At 40.0% G+C, this 21,779-nt stretch overlaps 3 protein-coding genes, 1 long non-coding RNA gene and 1 pseudogene across 18 annotated transcripts; 4 read left to right on the top strand and 1 right to left on the bottom strand.

Moving 5' to 3' along the window:
* Positions 1–4,262: 4,262 nt before the first annotated feature.
* LOC140889966 (uncharacterized) lies at positions 4,263–4,934 on the top strand. The gene has a single exon (XM_073297712.1). It carries the CDS (start codon positions 4,263–4,265, stop codon positions 4,932–4,934), a length of 672 nt encoding a protein of 223 aa, XP_073153813.1.
* A 108-nt stretch (positions 4,935–5,042) lies between these two features.
* On the top strand, positions 5,043–5,687 carry LOC140889965 (uncharacterized). The gene is made up of 2 exons (XM_073297711.1): positions 5,043–5,181; positions 5,416–5,687. Exons 1-2 carry the CDS (start codon positions 5,043–5,045, stop codon positions 5,685–5,687), a joined length of 411 nt encoding a protein of 136 aa, XP_073153812.1.
* Positions 5,688–8,412: 2,725 nt separating this feature from the next.
* LOC140889964 (uncharacterized) lies at positions 8,413–8,793 on the top strand. Its single transcript, XM_073297710.1, has one exon. The coding sequence runs from the start codon at positions 8,413–8,415 to the stop codon at positions 8,791–8,793; it is 381 nt and encodes a 126-aa protein (XP_073153811.1).
* Positions 8,794–10,927: 2,134 nt separating this feature from the next.
* On the bottom strand, positions 10,928–13,185 carry LOC140889963 (uncharacterized; annotated as a pseudogene).
* Positions 13,186–13,591: 406 nt separating this feature from the next.
* On the top strand, positions 13,592–20,228 carry LOC140887540 (uncharacterized). 15 transcript variants are annotated; one of them, XR_012151926.1, is made up of 13 exons: positions 13,592–13,853; positions 14,289–14,519; positions 15,085–15,565; positions 15,631–15,731; positions 16,425–17,868; positions 17,998–18,116; positions 18,625–18,705; positions 18,893–18,967; positions 19,209–19,300; positions 19,516–19,617; positions 19,766–19,821; positions 19,920–19,962; positions 20,052–20,228. It is a non-coding gene; the product is annotated as an uncharacterized lncRNA (long non-coding RNA). The 15 variants fall into 15 exon arrangements; XR_012151937.1 differs by having other exon boundaries at positions 14,289–15,565; positions 16,425–16,515; positions 16,719–17,868; XR_012151934.1 differs by having other exon boundaries at positions 14,289–15,565; positions 16,425–16,515; positions 16,619–17,868.
* The last annotated feature ends 1,551 nt before the right edge of the window (positions 20,229–21,779 follow it).

Genomic DNA, 21,779 nt, shown 5'->3' with positions numbered 1-21,779 from the left:
TTTGTTCCAGATTTTCATGATTATATTCAGATTATATATATATATATATATAACAATTTTAAAAGTATGAATAGTGAATAAAATTTTTGCGATGTATATTTATTATATCATCCAATAATTATGAATAATAAGTATTAATGGCATGAACATTGTGTGAAAAAATGGTGTGAAAATTAAGGTCAAATTTGGAATATTCAATTTGTGAAGAATCAATGTGTTGTTTATTCATTAAATTAATATATTTAATTTTTAAACATTGCATATAATATTTTAATTGATTTTCATCATATTCACGGAGTCATTTTTAAAAACACATGCCAAAAACCAATATGAATCAAATATTTTGAATGATGTAGTCTATTGGATACTACTGGACTAGTGGATCTAGTCGGGGTTTGGATGCTCTAGTGATAGGGGCTATCTAGGAGCTGGTTTTGTGAACTGTATGGAACGTTGACTCGGGTGAGAGTATTTTTCAGCAATGATGGTTTCCTTCAGTGAAAGATTATATCTGATGCTAAGGATTGTACATGATTATTTGAGGCGTGAGGAAAGCGTGACTTATGCCAGTGTACACTTGGTTATGATTCCAGGTGGGACATCGTGGTAGGTTTTCTCAGTCTCGATTTGTCGCAGTCTTAGCAAGAGATATAGAGCATGTTCAGCGATAGCTGGAATTTTTCAGATTTGTATTGCGGCTTAGGTTGGACAAGTCCTTTTGGTCATTTTGAATGAATTTAGACAGTGGATAGTATGTCTAGACTGGTGCAGGCTTAGCACTAGTGACTACTTGTAACTGTTGTCTGACTCTGTCGAAGACAAGTGATTGAATCAGCGGTGTTTCTTTTGATTCCAAAAGTATTTGGGATCTGCGGGCGTATGACAATGGGATCATCGATAGTGATCGATCCATGAGAGTTTCATTGATCAGTGATTGTTTGATTAAGGGTTGATATCGTCAGGCATGTCAAAAGCTTCGGTAGATCAATTCAATTGATCAGATTATTCCAATCGGTGCTGATTGGGATTCAGTGAATCAAGAAGTGCTGGGAATAGTACTATAAGTATGATATACTCTGACATAAGCGATTCAAGTGCATTTAGGAAATTCCTTAGTCGCTAAGGAATCTCCAGGGATATGGGAATCGAGGCTGTTTGAATTCTATGGATCTTGAAAGTGGTCATAGGGTGACTCTTGTGATTGTAGTTCGTTGACAGCGTTGCTGAGATTACCAGTGATAGATTTTGATCTAAACATTGCTTGGCGTTAGCAATGATTGATCCAGCATGTGGAATAGGATTCAGTGATTGTCCAAGGATTGTAAGTGGACAAATTTTGAAGACTGTTAATCGGAATGATTAGTTTGGATGCTTCCAGTGGAATTTTTTTTTTTTTTGAGATTGTTATTTGGAGGCGCATCGCGCTAAGTTAAGTATTCATCCGGGGGAGCAGCAAGATGTACAAGGATCTACGTACTCGGTTCATATGAAAGGGAATGAAATGCAATGTTTATCAGTTTGTTTCGAGATGTTTGGTGTGTCAGCAGGTCAAGGAAGAGCAACGACGACCTGGAGGTTTGTTTCACAGTCTACCTATTCCTGAGTGGGAAATGGGGGTTATCACGGTGGACTTTTGTGACCCTATTTCCGATATTCTTGAAGAATTGTGACGCTATCTGGGTGTGGTGGACCGACTCACCAAGTCAGCACATTTCACTTCCTGTAGCCGAGAGTACAATGTGGATCGCATGGCTTGAGTATACATTCAGGAGGTCGTTTGACTTCATAGAGTTCCTGTAAGCATTGTCAGCAATCGAGACCCCAGGTTTACTTCCAGGTTCTGGGGGAGTGTTCAGCATGCGATGGGCACTACTCTCAGTCTGAGTTTTGCCTATCATCTGGAGTCAGATGGTCAGTTAGAGCGCACTATTCATACTTTGGAGGTTATGCTTCAAGCGTGTGTTATAGATTTTGGTTCAGCCTGGCAGGATCAGTTGCCATTGATTGAGTTCGCGTACAACAACCACTATCATAGTAGCATTGGTATGACACCATTTGAGGTGTTGTACGGGCGACGTTGTCATACTTCACACTTCTAGGGAAGAAGTGGGGGAGAGACGGACTGAAGAACTAGAGCTAATCCAGCAGACAGCAGATGTTGTTGATCAGATCAAGAAACGGAGTAAGACTGCACATGATCGACAGGCCAGCTATGTTAACACGAAGCGTAGGCCTTTGCAATTTGATGTTGGGGAGAAAGTGTTTTTGAGAGTTTCACACTTTTCGTATGGTTTTCAGGTGTAGCCTTAGAGACAAGTTGTCTCCCAGATTTATCGGCCCGTTCGAGATTTTGAGAAGCATTGGCGATTTGGCTTATCGGCTAGCTTCGCCAGCGTATCCGTCCAGTATTCACGATGTATTTCACGTATCTCTGTTGCGACGGTACGTGGTAGATCAGTCCCATATTCTGTAGCCGTCTGAGGTTCAAGAGGACACTGATTTGACTTACGTGGAAAGACCTACTTGTATCCTGGATCATGAGTATAAGGTCTTACGTAATAAAGTTATCCCTCTGATTTTAGTTCAGTGACGGCATTGAGTCACTGAGGAAGCTACTTGGGAATTGAGAGCAGGATGCATTCAGAACACCCTGAGTTGTTTTAATTCTTGAGTGATATTCAGTTGTAAACTCTGAAATCGTTTGATTTGAATAAAGAATGTTTCTGAATTTTGTTTTACATTCGGTACTTAAGATCTGATTTCGAGGACGAAATATCTTAAGTGGGAGAGAATGTAGTAGCCCGTATCCAGTTTTAGTAATTAATCATATAATCATGTCGAGATTAAGTAAAACATGATTATGGAAATTCCAGATGAATTAACGGACTTCGGAAATGGATCCAGAACACTCGGAAATGGTCCAGAGGGACCCAAGACTCGAGCAGGATCGGAGCCACCGATCCAGGATCGGAGCTTCCGATCTTGGTGAGTTCGGAACCACATCGGAAGCATGGAGATCGGAACTTCCGATCAGCGATCGGAGCTTCCGATCGGCTGTCGGTAACAGGTGTGTGGTTGCATGTAAAGGAATTGACGCGTGGCGTTCGGAGCCTCCGATCGGGGGAACGGAGTTTCCGATCTGCACGTTCGGAGCTTCCGATCGGGAACGGAGCTTCCGATCGTTGTCTATAAATATAGGTGCAAGGGCTTCATTTCAAAGCGCACCGAGTTCCTCTCCTTGCCCTAGTGGCTCTATTTTAGGGCTTTGGGTACTCTTATTTTAGAGTTGGAGTAGTGAACATATTTTAGTATAGTCGGACAGTGTCTGACTTAGTAGCGGAGTAGTGCTCGTATAGCGGAGCAGTGCTCGAGGCTGTGGAGCTGCAACAGGGGTGTGCCCCTAGGTTCGGGGTAGTCGCCATCAGTGGGCTGACGACGGATGCAGGTATAGCTATGGTCTCCTTAAATTATTTAGGAGTATACAATAGCTTAGTTAAGGCTTTTAGAGCTTATTGAATGATGCATGGATATTTGCATTGTAGACTTGATGATAGGCTTGGAACCTAGAGTGGGACTACTAGAACTGCCCTAGAAAGGTATGTAAGTACTGACTGAGATTGCCAGCGGATATGCATGCTTATATGTTGCATTTATGTGTTTGCATGTTATTATTGTTATGCGGCATGTGCATATCATCTTGTGCCTGTACATCTGTATATCTTTTGAGATAAGCTAGTTAGGGTTGCTCAGCCCTATTTGGACGTTTGATATCGAGTACCCTTAGGTACTGATATCTAGTGGATTCCGTGGTCTGCGTCCGGTATTCGGGAATGAGTGGTCGCACACAGTGGTTAGCTACCCCGATGTGACGAGCTCATATCCCAGGCGCCAGTTTGAGCAGTTTTGTATACAGTTATCCCAGATATGGATACCCTGGCATTTGCATGCATCATGTTTGTATGTTTATCCGTGCTTTCGTATTGAGCTTAAAGCTCACGTCCGGTATTTTCTGTATATTTGGATACCCTATTCGACGGGGCAGGTGTAGGTGCAGGATTGAGCACCAGGAGCCTGGAGTGGCCAGTGACCTCAAAGACAACAGGATTAGCTGTAGGTTTTTATTTAATTCGATTGGGTTGTTTAAATCGAGTTGGTTTAGCCGGTTGTATTCCGCCGGTCTATTTGTATTTAAGTCTTCCACAGCTATTTACTTTATGCATGCTTAATTATGCTCTTAACTCTGATTAGGTAGTGGATCCGGAATGGGTCGCTACATGCTAGCTGGCCTGGCTCGTATCTTAGAGCAGCATGCCGAGGCCCCGAGGGCTAGACCTAGCGTGATCTATGAGCAATTCAGGAAGATGGATCCTAAGTACTTCTCTGGTACTACGGATCCGATGGTAGCGGAGGGCTGGATTCGCTCGCTAGAGGCGATTTTCCGCTACATGGATTTGGGAGATGCGGAACGAGTTCGCTGTATGACCTTTCTACTCAAGGATGACGCCACCTTATGGTTTGAGGGTGTGGAGAAGACTGTTGACATTACCACACTGACTTGGGAATCATTCAAGACTCTCTTCTATGAGAAGTACTATACAGCTGAGGTGAGGGCGCAGTTGAAGAAGGAGTTCATGAGTCTCCGGCAGGGAGATCTGACTGTATCCGAGTTTGTTCGGAAATTTGGGAGTGGCTGCCACTTTGTGCCATTGATAGGGAATGACGAGGCGGAGAAGTTGCAGCACTTTGTTGCGTGTCTGAGTCCTACTATCCGTAGGGATGTGATGATGGCTGAGCCAGTGGATTATGCAGCTGCTGTCAGGAAGGCTATGAGGTCCGAGCAGTCCTTGAAGGACATCAGTGCCAAGGCTCATGGCAAGAGGGCCTTTACTCATCAGGGTCACCCGCAGCAGCATGACAAGAAGCCATATCAGTGACAGCAGAGGCCCCAAGGGCACCATCAGGCCCAGAGACCTGCTCCTCCCAGGACTGAGGATAAGCCTATTTGCCAGGCATTCCGTCGTCCGCATTTTGGTAAGTTCTTGATGAATGCAGGAGTTTTCTTAAAAGGCAAGAAGCCGGGTCATGTAGCTAAAGACTGCCCGGAGTTGAGGAGGCTCGTGCAGGGTCGAGTGTTCGTGATGCAGGCCGAGGAGGCTGACCCATACACCACACCCATCACAGGTAAAATCTTAAGTTTTCTTGGGTTAGAGCAGTTGATTGATTTACTGATGCATGTGGTTTTAAGTTTTTTTGTTTGGGGTCAATAATTTTGTAGCGTGTTGCATGTTTGAAGAATTTGACTGTATTAGCATGCGTAGTATCTTGTTTGGGATTTGATTACTTAGAAGGAGCCTAAGTAGAACTTGTGTTATTTAACTTCAATCTTTTCTGTGGATGTATTCACCGTTAATCCAGGTAAGATTGTAGTAGCTGGTGTAGCCACTAGAGCCTTGTTAGATTCGGGAGCTACACATTCTTTCATTTCGGAGGCATTCACTTGTAAGCGGAATATTGAGTATGAGGAGTTGTTGGGTGGTTTCACAGTGACCATCCCATCAGGGGAAGAATTTTCCACAAGGAATATGGTGAAGAATCTTGAGCTCTTGCTGCAAGGGCAATCAGTGAGTGCCGATCTGATAGTGTTGCCCATGCCTGAGTTTGACTTGAACTTGGGATGGATTGGATGACGAAGAATGCTGTGGTAATTGATTTTCAGCAGCGATCAGTGTTGGTCAGACCAGAGGGAGAGGAAGCATTCTGGTTCGAGGCTACTAGGAGTTCGAAGAGGACTCAGCTTATATCTCTCATGCAAGCTAAGAAGTTGGTGCATGATGAATGTGAGGCATTCTTAGCCAGTGTATCTCTGACAGAGTTGCCAGTATGTTCAGATATTTCAGCTGTGGACGTGGTCAGGGATTTTGAGGATGTGTTTCCGGATGAGGTTGCAGGTATTCCACCAGATAGAGAAGTCGAGTTCTCTATCGACTTGATACCGGGTACTGTGCCAATATCTAAGGCACCGTACAGACTAGCTCCCACAGAAATGAAGGAACTGAAGGAACAGATTCAGGAGTTTCTTGATAAGGGATTCATACGCCCTAGTTTCTCTCCATGGGGCGCGCCAGTCCTCTTTGTGAAAAATAAGGACGGAAGCCTAAGGTTGTGCATTGATTACCGAGGGCTGAATGGAGTGACGGTAAAGAACAAGTACCCACTTCCTAGGATCGAGGACCTCTTTGATCAGTTGCAAGAAGCTTCTGTGTTTTGGAAGATTGATCTTCGTTCGGGATATCACCAGTTGCAGGTGAAGGAGTCTGATGTGTTCAAGACAGCATTTAGGACTCGTTATGGCCACTACGAGTTCCTTGTGATGCCGTTCGGGATGACGAATGCGCCCGCGGTCTTCATGGATCTTATGAACCGCGTGTTTCAGCCGTACTTGGATCAGTTTTCATTGTATTTATTGGCGACATCCTCATTTACTCAAAGGATAGAGAAGAACATTCACAACATTTGAAGACTATCCTAGGAGTACTCCGAGAGAGGAAGTTGTATGCTAAGTTCAAAAAGTGCGAATTCTGGTTAGAGAGTGTACCCTTCTTGGATCATATTATTTCTAAGAGTGGAGTGGAAGTGGATCCTTCTAAGGTGCAAGCAGTGAAGGAGTGGTCTGTTCCAAGAAACGCATCGGAGATTCGTAGTTTTCTCGGCTTGGCCGATTACTACCGGAAGTTTATCAAGGGATTTTCATCGATTGCGGTGCCCTTGACAGCGCTGACCAAGAAGAATGCCAAGTTTATTTGGAAGCCAGAGTATCAAGAGAGCTTTGATGTGTTGAAGGAAGCTCTCACGATAGCACCAGTGTTAGCTATGCCATCTGGAGAGGGAGATTTTGTGGTTTACACTGATGCTTCCAAGTTGGGACTTGGGGCAGTACTTATGCACCTAGATAGGGTTATCGCTTATGCTTCTAGGCAGTTGAAGGAGCATGAGAAGAACTACCCTACTCATGATTTGGAGTTAGCAGCGGTGGTGTTCGCTCTCAAGATTTGGAGGCACTATCTCTACGGAGAAAAGTGTAAAATATTCACCAACCATAAAAGCCTCAAATACTTCTTCACCCAGAAGAAGTTGAATATGAGACAACGGAGATGGCTAGAGTTGGTGAAAGACTATGACTACGATATTAGCTACCACCCGGGTAAAGCTAATGTAGTCGCAGATGCATTGAGTAGAAATTCAGCAATGATTGCCTCTTTGACGGTTTCTAAACCTCTGCAGGATGAGATTCAGAGATTCGTACTAGAGCTCTATGTCGAGGGTAGAGCTCCTAGATTGTCAGCTTTGTCAGTGCAGACTTCGCTGTTTGACCGTATCAGAGTTGCTCAAGCAGTTGATGAGCAGTTGGGTAAGTGGAGACAGAGAGCAGAGGAGAAAGACAGTGGTCTGTATTCTGTAGTTGATGGGATTGTGAAGTTCGGAGGTCATTTCTGGATTCCCGCAGGTGATTCTCTGCGAGATACTATCATGGCAGAGACACATACATCATCGTACTCTATCCACCCAGGGAGTACAAAGATGTATAGGGACCTTCAGCAGTTGTACTGGTGGCCAGGCATAAAGCGTGATATCGCTCGTTTCGTGTCCTAGTGCTTGACATGCCAGCAGGTCAAGGCAGAACATCAGAGACCTGCAGGTTTGCTTAAGCCACTCCCTATTCCAGAGTGGAAATGGGAGAATATTACCATGGATTTTGTTGTTGGCTTGCCGAGGACAGTGAGAGGTTCGGATGCTATTTGGGTTATTGTAGACCGTCTCACTAAGTCGGTGCACTTCTTACCTGTGAGGAAGACCTTTACTATGACTCAGTATGTGGAGTTGTATATCCGGGATATAGTCAGACTACATGGTATCCCTGTTTCCATTGTGTCTGATAGAGATCCGTGGTTTACTTCATCTTTTTGGAAGAGTCTTCATTCCGCTTTGGGTACGAAGCTTCTGTTTAGTACAGCCTTTCACCCGCAGACGGATGGCCAGTCTGAGAGGGTGATTAATATTTTGGAAGACCTTTTGAGGGCTTGCGCTATTGATTTTCAGGGTAGTTGGGAGTCGAGGCTACCACTAGTGGAGTTCGCATACAACAACAGTTTTCAGGCCACCATTGGTATGGCGCCTTACGAGGCACTCTATGGGAGACCTTGTAGATCACCGGTATTATGGACCGAGATCGGTGAGACGTCAAAGTTTGGACCCGAGATTGTTCAGCAGACTGCTGAAGTTGTAGCCATGATCCGTGATAGGATGAGGACTGCGCAGAGCAGGCAGAAGAGTTATGCCGATCATAGGAGGAGAGACTTGGAGTTCTCATTGGGTGATCATGTCTTCATCCGGGTCGCTCCTTTGAAAGGCGTGATGAGGTTCGAAAAGAAAGGGAAATTGGCTCCGAGGTTCGTTGGACCTTTTGAGATTCTTGATAGAGTGGGGACATTAGCCTATAGGGTGGCCTTGCCGCCTAGTCTGGCTGGAGTACACAACGTCTTCCACATATCCATGTTGAGGAAGTACATCTCGAATCCTTCTCATGTGCTCAACCTTGAGCCTCTTCAGTTATCGCCTCATATGACTTATCAAGAAAGACCTAACCGGATTATGGAAAAGCAGGAGAGGAGACTCTGTAACAAGACTATTCCAATGGTCAAGGTTAAGTGGTTGAATCATTCAGATGAAGAGGCCACTTGGGAGACAGAGGCAGATATTAGGACTCGCTATCCAGAGCTATTTGTTAACTTCTAATTTTGAGGACAAAATTCTTTATTAGGGAGGGAGGAATTGTAGCACCTAAGATTTCACGATTTAAATTCCATGCCTAAAATTCTTTTTTTTTTTAATAATAATTATGATTTTTATTGCTTGGAATTAATTGCTTAAATTTCTTTTAAAGTTTAATTTCTCAAATATTTTAAGTTCTTTATTATTAAAATCTTTGAGACAGTGGGCTTCCGGTTCCGGCGTATGGCGATGGTGGATTTTGGCGGTAATTCCAAGAATTTCTATTTTAAAATTTTAGTAGGGAGGTAAGAGGAAAATTTAGAAGGGAATTAAAACTTTAGAAATTTTCGGGCATCAGAAATCATTTTTCTCAGTATTGCAATATTGGGCTTATTCTTTGACTTTTTCAAAAATTAGAATTTTCATAAACCCGGATTAGTAAAACCCAATTTAATATTTTTGATTAGGAATTTTTAAACTTAGAAATTTTATTAGTGTAAGTTAGTAGGTAGAGTAGTACTATAAAGTTGTACTATAGAGTTGTACTTTTAAAAGCACATACACACACCCACTTTTACATGCTTACATCTATACATATACACACTTGTACACCTCACACACACCCCTTTTAAACACCAATTAAAAGATTTCACAAACCCTAGCGCCCTCATACCTCAACTAGCCGACCCTTTACTCTCTTTTTTTTTTTTTCCCATTTCCCTCTCAAACCTTCGGCCCCCCTCTTCCCCTTCACTTTTCGGCCGCCGCCAGCCACCTCACGCCGCCGCCGTCACTTGGAGTCCACCTTGGGAAGGTTTCCTATATATTTGTTCGAAGAGTTCAGCTCTCTCCCCTTTCCCTTGGTTTGAAATTTTGGTAGAAAAAGGGTTAAGACAAGTATAAGCATTTCCTTGGGCATTCTAGCAAGCTATTTATGTTCTTGTGCTAAACCATTATTTAAATTTTGAAATGCCTTGTATTTTGAATTGTATGGGTTCGGTTTTTCTGATTTTCCATCTAGGGTTAGGCTTAAATTTCTAAAATTTCATTCATGATGTTGATTGGGAGTTGTATGATGTATTGTGATGGGAAAAATGATGGGTTTTGATGCATATTGGCACACTTGAAAAATTCAGTAGCTCATGCCCTATAAGTTTCAAATTTTTCATGATGTTAGGGCTGGGATTGAAGTATATAAGTGTATTTTATTGTTTGGCATGTGGTCTTGATTGATTATTCATGAATGTGAGGCTTTTGGAGCATAATCTTGTTGATTATGAATTGTGGAGTTGAAGTGTGGTAAGGGGCTGCCTAGGTGTTTGTCTCAAGTCCCAAGAGATGTCATTACGTTTGTTTTGAGTGGGTTTGGTGGTTTGGAAAAAAGTGGAGGTAAGGAAATAAGTCTTGGTGGTGTTTTCTCAAGGTAGAGGTGTTGTAGAGTGAGATTGGATTGGACAGGGCAGTTTGGTTATGGGGCAGGGGAGGATCTGGACGAGGTCTGGGCATGGTTAGGGCTGTTCCAAGGTCCAGTTCTTGATGTTGTGGTCGCGTCGGTATGAAATGGGCTTGTTTCGGTTAAGATTTCATTAAGTTATGGATTTTTGAAGTTAGGGTGTCGGTGCAGAATTTTTAAGAGTAAAGTGGGATGCCCGATTTTAGTTTTTGGTCATTTTGCTTGGGCTTTCAAATGAAGTTACAAATTGGTCCATTGGTTAGTTGGTAGTGTTTGGAGAGTGTCGGTTCAAGCGGAGTCGAATTTGGTTAAGGGATGATAGAGTTAAGAGATTTTCGGTGCGATTGCTCGGGTTGTGCCTTGTATGTGAGGATTTGAGTTAAGGTTGGGTTAGCACCTAGGGGCAGCCATTTTCTCACCTAATACCCACATTTATGTGTTGATTATTCGCTCATATAAATGCATACATGTGTCTTTAAGCCTTGGACTTGGGTCAAGCAAAAAGGTTTCCAAGGTTCTAAAATTCTCTAGGCGCTAGTCGGGCGCCCGACCAGTGCCTATCGCCTAGGCGGGGACTAGGCGCCGCTAGGCGGATTCCACGTTATCAACTAAAAAATCACATTATATAACTCCCAACATAAAAAAACATCAAATTTTAAAATGAGTTCAAAAATTAAACAAATAATAGAATGTCTCAAATTTAGTCTACTGGTCTACTTCATCTTCTCCATAATTTTCAACAACTTGTTCTTCATCAGACACAAACTCAATATCTTCATTGTGATCATCCACTTCGTCGGATGCAAAATCATCCTCGTGAAGTTCTCTCACTCTAGAGCTTCTTCGGAGTTGTATATTTTCATCTGCTCCAGTTGCTTCATCAACTATTTGCCAAGTGAGCCCAGAACCTGGTTCAACTTCATCCTCTTCCCCACCATCTACAATCCAGCTTTGTGCATTTGAAGCATCTTTTGCAAGAAGGACATCGACATTTCTTTCCTTCTCTCTTTTTTGTTTGTTCAACAATCTAGCATTAAATTGGACAAATACTAGATTGTTCAACCTATTGACATCCAATCGATTTCTTTTCTTTGTATGCATCTACAAAAAAAAAAAACATAGAAAGTACATATTATACTATAGTTAGTAACACGAACATGTATATTAAAAATTAATACTTTACATTAATAAAGTTTAAACTTACTCCTTCAAATGCACTCCAATTCCTTTCACATCCAGACGAACTTGTAGTTAATGAAAGAATCCTCAATGCCACTCTTAGCAAGTTGGGTGTGTGAGCACCGTAGGTACTCCACCATGTACATGGATCAAATGCATCATCATTATTCTCACATGCTTTTGCTGCCAATGTTTTCCCAAATAACCCACTCTTGTCTCTATATTTTGCAAATTCCTTGTTAATAATTGTATCTTGTAGTTCAAACTCATTGGAATGAAAAAATTCAATGCATTCAAAAATCCCAGTTGCGACCTCCTCGTAAAGAGCAATAAAACCATCTTTGTAGTAGAAGTAGGGATTCAACACAAAAGCTGTGGTATGCAATGATGTATCAAGTCTATCTTTCATTTTTGACTCGATAATCACTATGACAGGCTGATAATTTGATTCAACATTGTTCAAGGCCACCTTGATATCTTTTTTAGCTTGAAGAAGCTCCCCATATAGAAACCCCATGGATGGCTTTCTATCTCCATCAACCAATCGAAGAACTCTTACCAAAGGAGCAAATATTTTCAAACAAAGTGTCACACCATTCCAAAAACTCATGCTCATTACAGTAAAGTAAGCCAATTTCCCTTTGTTTGTCTTTGCCCATTTACAAGTCTCCCACAATTCACTTGTAAACATGGCCCTTAGACTTGATTTTTTCTCAATCAAACTCTGTAATGTGAGGAAGTTAGATGCAAACCTGGTAACTCATGGTCGGACTATGTCTCTCATTTTTGTAAAACTCCTCATCAATGACAAAGTCTTATGGTGAGCATAAATGAAAATGGTAAAAGTCTTGGCTTGGTCGATAACCTTTTTATATTTTGGAAGCTTGCCAATACTTTCAAGCATGAGATTAATTGTGTGAGCTGCACATGAACTCCAAAAGATCCTAGGCCGCTTTTCTTTTTCATCAATTTAGCTGCAGCCATATTGTTGGTAGCATTGTCTGTTACAATTTGAACAACATTATGAGATCCTACTTGTTCCATATACTTGTCAACATATTCAAATATATGTCTAGCTGTATGGGCCTCGTCTGAAGACTCCTTAGACTCTATAAATGTAGTACCTTCCTTGCAATTGACACACAAATTTAATATGCTTTTTTTTTTATGTCACTCCATGCATCTGTCATAATCGAGCACCCATTCTTTACCCATTCTTCTTCGTGCTTCTTCAACAATTGTTTTGTTCTTTCAACTTCAGCTTTCAAAATTGGCTCCTTAAGTTGATATTGAGTTGGAGGCTTGAACCCTGGTCCAAATTGACCTACTGTCTCCATCAGTTGTTTGAAGCTATCATTGTCAACAGCATTGAATGGGATTACATTTTCAAATGCCCATCTCCCAACATGTTGTTGAACTTGTTGAGTTATCTCTTTGAAAAGAGCCTCGTTTATATTTTTTTGGTGAAGCACTTTATTCCCACTCGAACCTACATTTTCTGAAGAAATCACTGATACATATCTATCCATGGGCCCAAGTGGAAGAGGTTTTTTAGTTCCACTCATCCCTTCAATTTCAAGAACTTCTTCTTCTTCTTCATGATGGATATTCACCTCTGCTCTACATGTTTCTTCAGCCATTCTTTTGTTTTTCTTTCTGTTCCTCGCTTCTGAAATAGCTTCTTTGCACTTATTGCAATCTTCTTGAGATGCTTTTTGACAACCAGATACATTTCCAGGTATATTTCCTATGTGCTCCTTCATCCTATATACTCCCCCCGACATCGTTTTCCCACACAACTTGCACTTAACTCTGTCGACACTACAACAAATATGGTCAAACACAATACTTAAAAGACAACGCTTTTTGTAAAAAGCGTTGTCTTTTATTAAATTACAACGCTTTTAGTGAAAAGCGTTAGCGTTGTCTTTATATATTTTATATTCAACAAAGACAACGCTTTTTGTAAAAGGCGTTGTCTATAAGCGTTTTTTTCAGGTTAAAGACAACGCTTTTAAAAAGCGTTGTCTATCAGCGTTTTTTTTTTATATTCAACAACATTTTTTAAAAAATGTTGTAGATGATTTTTTTTATTTTTTTATTTTTAAATATATATATATATATATTATATTATATTATAAAACTTAAATAAAGTAATATTACCCTCAATTGAACGCAAAATTCCCCAACTCTATTCACGATTTCTCCCTCTCCTCCCGCGGCCCTCTCCTTTTTGCTCTCTCCTTTTTGCTCTCTTGCGATCGTGAAGAATCTCATCTGAGTTTGCTTCTTGGGGATTATCAAGATTTTTGTTGAGAAATTAATATGCTCTTCTCTCGTGTTTTATGTTTTGGCCCGAGGAGGACAACGCTGTTGCTGCTTCTTCTTCGTCCCATTCGACATGGTCGCTGTATAATGGAAGATCACTTAAAGAAAGGGTTTCCTCTTCGTTGTATGTTGTTTCTTGTATTAATTCTTCGTCTAAATTTGATTCTTTAACTACCATGATGCGATCGAAGCAATTTGAGTTTGTAGATATATAAACTTAAGGCAAATCGATTATCTGGTGAAATTTAATTTGCACATTTGGCTAATATATATGCTTATATAAAAAGTCACCAAGCGATATATATGAGTACAAGGTTTCACTCAATCGAGAACCCTAGCTGCGCGATGAAGATTTCAAAGAGCAAGATCCTTCGAATTTTTTGTTCTTCGATTTCTTATCTTCTCTTTCTCAAAATTTGCTCAAATTTCCACTGCTCGGTAGGCAAACTACGTTTAATTGATACCATTTTCTCCCATTTCTCTTTCTCTTGGCCTCGACTCATATGAAAGACTCGATAGGTTAACATATCTTGAATTCTGAAATGTTTTGTTCTTGCAGCAAATGATCCATCTCCATTATGACTGGGAATTATGAATGTTTTCCCATCGAAACCCATGGGTCCAGGACCCATATGAATGTCCTTCCCCCACCCAAAATCAGCGCCGTAGAGTTGCCGAAGTATTTTCTTGGGATAGGTGGGTTCATTTTGTTGCGGAAATCTGCGAGGAAGTGTAGGCTGGTTTGCTACTCAGAGGCGTGGCCGCGTGCTCTGCTTGTGCAGCGCCATATGTGAGCTACGACGACCTCGAATGGATGTTGTTGGTTTTTGTCGTTTTTTTCCCTTTCACTACCCAATAATATACATATGTATATGTGTGTGTATCCTTTGGCAAGTTTTTACATATGGATAGAGAAATGTTCTTGGTTTTGTCGTTTTTTCTCATGTAAGTTGCCAGCTTTATGAAGGGTTTATTTTGTTTGTGGGATACTTTGGATCATTTCAATAGTTCTGAAAGTTGTGTGCATATGTATGGATCATATGAATGTAATGGTTCTATGGGTTTATGATGCGTGTGTGTGTTTGGATGGGGATTCTTGAATGCATGTGGAATTTGGGGTGATATGGATGGTGTCTCACTTTGTTTGCTTCGTTTAAGTACAAAGTTGGTACACTTTGCTTTCTGGGATTTGCTTTGTGGTAGCAAAATGGGCTCTAGGAGTATGGGTTTGATTTCTCATAAATAATAGCATTGATCGTTAATAATTGGATGCATGCCCATTTTGAGATGATGGAGTGATATTTTGTGAGAGAGAATGAATAGAAGTTTAAATTGAAACCTTTTATGCTTCATAGGTTTATTATTCTGCTTTTAAGCACTACCGGATCCTTCTGAAATTATTTCAAAGGGTGATGGGCTTCTTTCTCTGTTCCATGTTGTCCTCTTGGCCGATCAGCTTCGGAGGTAAGAATACTATAAAGAAATGAGAGAAGACAGCCGCATGCTTATATATAATTAGCTAAGGCTTATATATAAAATTTATAAGGGACAAGTAGTTGTGATTATATTATATGAATTATCAAAAATAAATCGGAATATGGGGAGGTCTCCATGTTGTGAGAAATCTCCCACGAACAAAGGAGCATGGACTAAATAAAAAGATGATCGTCTCATCGCATATATTCGAGCACACGGCAAACGATGCTGGCGGTCTCTGCCCAAGTCCACCGGACTCCTCCGCTGGATCAACTATCTCAGGCCAGACCTCAAACGTGGAAACTTCACAGATGCCGAGGATGAACTCGTTATCAAACTCCATAGCTTTCTTGGCAACAAGTACGTAATTATAATATTAACTTGTTTTATTTATTTATAACTGATAGTAATACTGATACAAACAGGTGGTCTATGATCGCTGGAAGATTGCCGGGAAGAAAAAATTACCGAAACACTCATATAAGAAGAAAACTTTGAGCAGAGGGATTGATCCAACAACCCACAGGTCCATAAATAATCATGAGGGTGAAAATTTCTGAACAGCTTAAGTCTAAGTGGTGACATAGGCGGTGACAATGCTACTTAACACGTATAATTCTAAAATCTAATTTATGATCCTTGATAAATTTACTCCAATTCATGATTATGTTATTTTTCCCAATGCCATTTTTCGTTGTACTGTCTTTGATGGTTTGAAGTTTTAAGTTTCAATAGCAGGCTCTCTGTACTTTTGATTCTTATCGGAGCATGTAAGGCTTGTTAAGTAATTCTCATGTTTTCATGCAAAAGCATTTGCAAATTCCTCTTCTTAATTACAGATTAAAATTTTTTTATCGCTTATCTAAACAAACTTTGCAAATAAAAGGGATATTATCAATTAATAGAATTTATTTGGAATTGTTCAGTGGTCTCTTTTCTGAAAATTCTTATTTATAACATGTCGGTAACTTTGTTTTGTTTATATGCCTATGTGCTTCAAGCACAGGGATGCATCTTTGTATTGCCATAAATCTTATCACAATAATTTTCGTCAATTCAGTGGTGCATCTAAATTCCCAATAGAATATGACTTCTTGTTTGCATCTTGGAAGTAACTGCACTTGCTAATATTTATTTTTACTTGCTAACATAGTAAAAGGACGCACTTGCAATTATTTGGTACTTTCATTTTTGTAACATTTGTGTGTGTTTTTGGCAGACTTCTTTAGATTGCAGAAGACACCTTGACAGAGTTCCTTTCAAAGTCTATTGGAGCTGCTGTCGATTGGGGTTAGATGCCTGGGATGAAGGTCTGATCCTATCTAAGCTGAAATAGTTCACCTACACCTTCATTTTTATGTCCCGCAATAAATACAGTAGTTTTATGTAAGCTACCGGTTGAAGCTATAAAAGGTAAGAGCTCGTACTTGGATTCAATTTAATACCAAAATGTTGAGGAATCTAGGGCCAAAGCTCAAACCGTCACGTCCCGTTCGCGATTGGATCTGCGCAGGTTCTTGTTCTTTGCGACTTTGTGATATTTCTGGTCATTTCTTGCTTTTCCAGCTTCACTCAATCGATCATCTCCCCTTCTCTCAATCGATCGTCTCCCCTACTCCCTTTTGCTCTATCTGAAATTAGCCATCGGAAAACTACCGATTGCATAGTTGGATCGACGCTGGGTAAGATTGTTCCTTTGCATTAGTTTTTTTTATGGAGTAACCTCGAGGATTCGATCAGCGGAGAGGTGAGTTTCTCCTCGCGCATTTCGGTTTTTTGAAGTTGTATTTGTTTGTGGCGGATATGATCTGAAATCTGTTGATTCCATAGGTTGATCCCACTGTTTGGCATCATAGTTATCTTTGTTTGGGAAATTGTAGATTTGTGAGTTCACTAAGCAAAGAATGAGCTGTTTTTTAGTTCCTCTGTTTTCTGGTTGTGGTTCTTTCTTGTTTTCTTTTAATTTTGGCTATTGATTTGGTTTCTAGATTAGTTTTAGGGAGTTCTGACCACTGGCCACGAAAATGCATGTTATGAGAAAATAAAAATTTTCCGTTTTCAACACGGGATTAAATTTTTAAAAATTGAAGCACTACTACTGTTTATAACTGAAAAAGGTGAATATGTTATATTTATATGGATCTACACACTAATATTTTAGTTGATTTTACTGTGTCTCCATTATTTTTCTTTTCTTTTTTATTTTGGGAGGAAGGAGATGATCTGTTTCTGCCGAACCTCAATATTATTTATTTTCAAGTGTGTCAGATCAAATTGCACAATCTCTTTGGAAATTATTTGGGGTAGACCTCATATGGAGCTGTGTCTAGTTATTTATCATGTCTAATCAAATCAAGCGTTCCTAGCAGACACATATGTTGGCAGATACAAAACAGTTCTTTTAGCAGCTTCTGTTGTGTTTCTGATTAGTTTTTCATGAATTCAGATGCTTCATTTCTCAAAAACATTATGGTCGCTAAACTTTTCCTTCATTTAGGGACTTGGGCTTCTAGCTCTGCAAGCTCATTATCCAAAACTGATGCCACCTCTCTGCAACATATATGATAAAAACTCTCATTGTGTTCAAGTCAGTGGAACCAGTGGAACATTAATGTCTGGATGGTGGTGTAATAGCTGTACTTCAGTCCTAAATCGATGACGATGTAAGAGATTTTCTTTCCAATGGAATTACGAGTCAGCAAATTCAGTTTTTTTATAAGATGTATGTGCTGAATTTATTTTGAAAAATACATATTCTGAAAAAGAATTTGGTGTCCCATGTATTGTGAAAGATGACTCTTTTTATACGGCAAGCTAGGCGTGTAATATTGATGGAACTCCATTTTTGGTGGCTGGAGGACTTAATGGAATTATCTGTGTTATTGATACTGGTAGTGAGAAGATATACAAGGTACTATTTTGTTATGTAGTTAATTGTTTGCCATCCATACTTGTTGATTGCTTCCTATAGAGCATAGACTATATAGTTGGAAACAGGATAACAATAGGTAAAATAAAGAAAAGTTAGATCCATTTCTGGTTTTCAGGTGGATACATTAAGCTTAGATTTAGTAAAAAGGCAGTTGAGAAACATTAAGAAATATTGGTTATGTTAATGTGATGCCACAGTTTTGATTTTACCTGTTCATGTACTAGTGTCATGCGAATGAATGCGAACTAGTTAACATGAGGTGTATTTTTTGAAATAAAGTAATTAATAACCTTTGCTGAACTCAAAACATATTTTACGGTGACACTATTTGGAATCTAAATTTACTTGAAAACAAAGGTTGTTTATACCTCCCCATCCAAGTAGTATAAGAATATTACATTTCTTTTCCTTTTTCTCTGTGTAGAGATCGATTAGGCATGTAAAGGAATGTAATGCTTTAGTTTTTTTCTACTTATATTTGTTGCAGAGTTTTGTTGGTCACGGGGATTCAATAAATGAAATTAGGACCCAGCCACTGAAACCATCACTAGTGGTGTCAGCAAGAAAAGTAAGTGTATTACTAAAAACTTGTTCTTGTATATGCCAGCCCGTGGCTTCCAGAAAAAAATATTGTATATGTTTATGATAATTAATCTGTCTCTTGTTCTATTGAAAGAAGTTAAGATCATCGTGTAGGACCTTCAGGTAGAACTTACTCTGAGAATCTATCTTTTCATTTGTTATGAATATTGTAGGACCTTCACCCTTCGGACATGTATCGTATTGCAAGCTGTGTAATGGATAAAAATGTTAAAATCTGGTAATTGAAGGTAAGAGTAATTAAAATTTCTGCCAAGATATAGAGAAATTTTTGCTAAAATTTCAAAATGTCTTCGTGCAAGGATCAAGCTATTGAGCCCTTAAATTTAAAAATAGAGGAATTTCATTTCATTTTAATTTATTTTATATTTTATCATAGTTTTGATACATGTCGTGCAAGGATCAAGCTATTGAGCCCTTACATAGTTTTTCTTTTCGCCCCTTTTCTCTTTTTTTTCCCTTGAATGTCAGGTAGCTGGAGTGAGTTATATTTCCCACTGATCCGAATCAACATTCTAACTTCTTGAATCTCTTTGTTGCTGAGTCTATACCTTCCACGCTAAGTTAGTTCATATTCTACTTTATTATTATTATTTTTTGTTTGACACATTCTGAAAATGATTTTCGGTACCGAAAGGTCCATAATTTACCAAAAGAGTTGTCTTGGTTATGATTATGAGAAACCAGTACAAGATTTCCTGATATTTTTTAAAATAGTCGACTGTTTTGGCACTTGAACACCACAAAAACTGATTCATTTTGAGATTCGAGCGAGCAGATTAGAGGAGATGTTCGAATAATTTTCTATGAAAAACTAATTGGAGGGCGTCTCTTCTATGCTTGCTTCAACACAGCTTTCATTACTAGCAGTTTGTTGCAGGTACCTTCTTCACCTGTACTTCTTACATTCCCAACAGACTCTAATATTTACAGATTTATACACATCATAACTGCTGCTGTGAGTTTTAATTTCTGAAGAAATAGTTCATTTGGTGCCATTTCTGCCCACTGACTGATGTTTGGTATAGGTCACGATTGTTGTTGTTGCGGTTCTTGGAGGGCTTCCATTGGCAGTAACCTTGACGTAAGTGTGTCATTAAGTTGTCTGTTATCAGCCACCTACCATTTTTCCATCTCCAATCTTGTTTTTCATGAGCTTGATTTCTCTTTAATTTCCTACAGTCTAGCGTACTCAATGAAGAAAATGATGGCTGACAAGGCCTTGGTATGTCATTAATTATGGTTCTCTCTTAGGCTTTGTTCAGTGTTGATATTGTATTCTTCAAGAAATTGCTGATACAAATTGATCTACAGGTGCGTAGGATTTCAGCTTGTGAAATTATGGGATCAGCAACTACCATTTGCAGTGATAAGATAGGAACTTTGAAATGGCCGAGATGAACATGAAGAATTCGATTATTTGTTATATTTGAATGATTTTTGTTATATTTGAATGATTTATAATATTGAAATATTGTATATTAGATTTAATTTTCAAAAATTTTGAATATTAAGTGATAATATTGAAAATTTGTGAATTAAATTTTTTTTTTGTTTTTTATTTGAGAAAAGACAACGCTTTTTAAACGTTGTCGTAGGTGGAAAAAGCGGTGTCATTACTAAAAAAGACAACGCTTAAAAAGTGTTGTCTTTTTCAAATATCACAACGCTTTTTATGCGTTGTCTTTGCTCAAAACGACAACGCTTAAAAAGCGCTGTCTTTGACCGCGGTTTTTCACAATACTGGTTACGACAACGCTTTTTTGTGACAAAGACAACGTGAAAAAAGCGTTGTCGTTTTTAGATACGACAACGCTTTTCCAAAAACGACAACGCTTTTTTCGCGTTGTCTTTCAGCATGGTCTTTTACAACACTGACTACGACAACGCTTTTTCGGGAACATTAACAACGCGAAAAAAGCGTTGTCTTTGGCCGTTTTTCTTGTAGTGCGAGGTTCTTAGGATCAATCAACATCCCAAACTCCCATCCGATGTCAGTTGACTTTCTCCTAAGGATATCGGATTCGGGTTGAGTGACAGATGCGTTCGAAGATGGATTGCTTGCCATGGGTACCTTTCAAGTGAATAGCAGGAGCCTGGAATCGAGCTTCTATTTTCTGGCTGCCTTCGAATCAAGCTGGTAAGCAAATAAAGGGTCCGACTTAAAGCCTGGAATCAGACATTGAAGGGGAAAAAAACGAGTCGCTTCTTCTATTGATGCCTCTCAAATGACGACTAACGAGGATGAAGTCTGAAGATGTTTTAGGGCAAGCCAACAACAAAAAGCCTGTTTATTTTTTTGACTGCCCGTTTTTTTTTTTGGGCTTTTAATTAAAAGCCCAAAACAAAACCTAATCAAAATCTGCAAGCCGCCTAGGACGCTTATTGCCGCCTAGGCGCTGCCTACTACCGCCTAGGCGGCTGGCCGTCTAGGACGGCTGATTAGATGTTTTCCGTTTCGGTCGGCGGCCGCCTAGCGCCTAGGCCGAAATTTCGAACACTGAAGGTTGCAAAGAAAGTCTCTTTCATGCATGCTAAGTATTTTTAATGTCGAGTCAAAGGAGGAAAAAGGAAAGAAAATATTTTTGAAGAAAGTGAGTTGATTGTGACTGGACAGGGCAATGTGGGTTGAGGGATGCCTCACCCACTTGCCAAAGACGTGTAGTAAGAGGATGGGAGAAATCCCAGCTCCATTACCAAAAGAGACGTGTAGTAAGCAGCCGAGTTCATCTCGGCTCCCCTACCAAAAAGGAAAGTAAAGGGGCAAATCGCGTCGGGAGAAATCTTGGCATCTTGCCGGCATAGTGCACTGCAGCCATGATCATGCAGATGTCGAGGACTGAAACTCTAATGGACAACATGGAGACACATATGTGCAGTTTGGAGGCTATGATGAAATCTATGAAAACACAGATTGAGCAGCTTGCACATGCGTTGAAGGATCAAAATCGAGGACAGTTTCCCAGCAATACTGAAGTGAACCCTAAAGAGCAGTGCAAAGCGGTGGAGTTAAGAAGTGGTAAGAAGTTAGAGGCTGACGAA

Source organism: Henckelia pumila, chromosome 3 (genome assembly GCF_033568475.1).
Source record: "Henckelia pumila isolate YLH828 chromosome 3, ASM3356847v2, whole genome shotgun sequence".
In the NCBI taxonomy this organism is placed as follows: domain Eukaryota; kingdom Viridiplantae; phylum Streptophyta; class Magnoliopsida; order Lamiales; family Gesneriaceae; genus Henckelia; species Henckelia pumila.
This window is presented reverse-complemented; position numbering and strand designations above follow the sequence as displayed.

Bases quoted from the DNA above. Each gene is read 5' to 3' on its own strand.
- LOC140889966 (XM_073297712.1), top strand. From the start codon at position 4,263: ATGGGTCGCTACATGCTAGCTGGCCTGGCTCGTATCTTAGAGCAGCAT.
- LOC140889965 (XM_073297711.1), top strand. From the start codon at position 5,043: ATGAATGCAGGAGTTTTCTTAAAAGGCAAGAAGCCGGGTCATGTAGCT. The intron at 5,182-5,415 runs GTAAAATCTTAA...CCGTTAATCCAG, and splicing joins ATACACCACACCCATCACAG to GTAAGATTGTAGTAGCTGGT.
- LOC140889964 (XM_073297710.1), top strand. From the start codon at position 8,413: ATGAGGTTCGAAAAGAAAGGGAAATTGGCTCCGAGGTTCGTTGGACCT.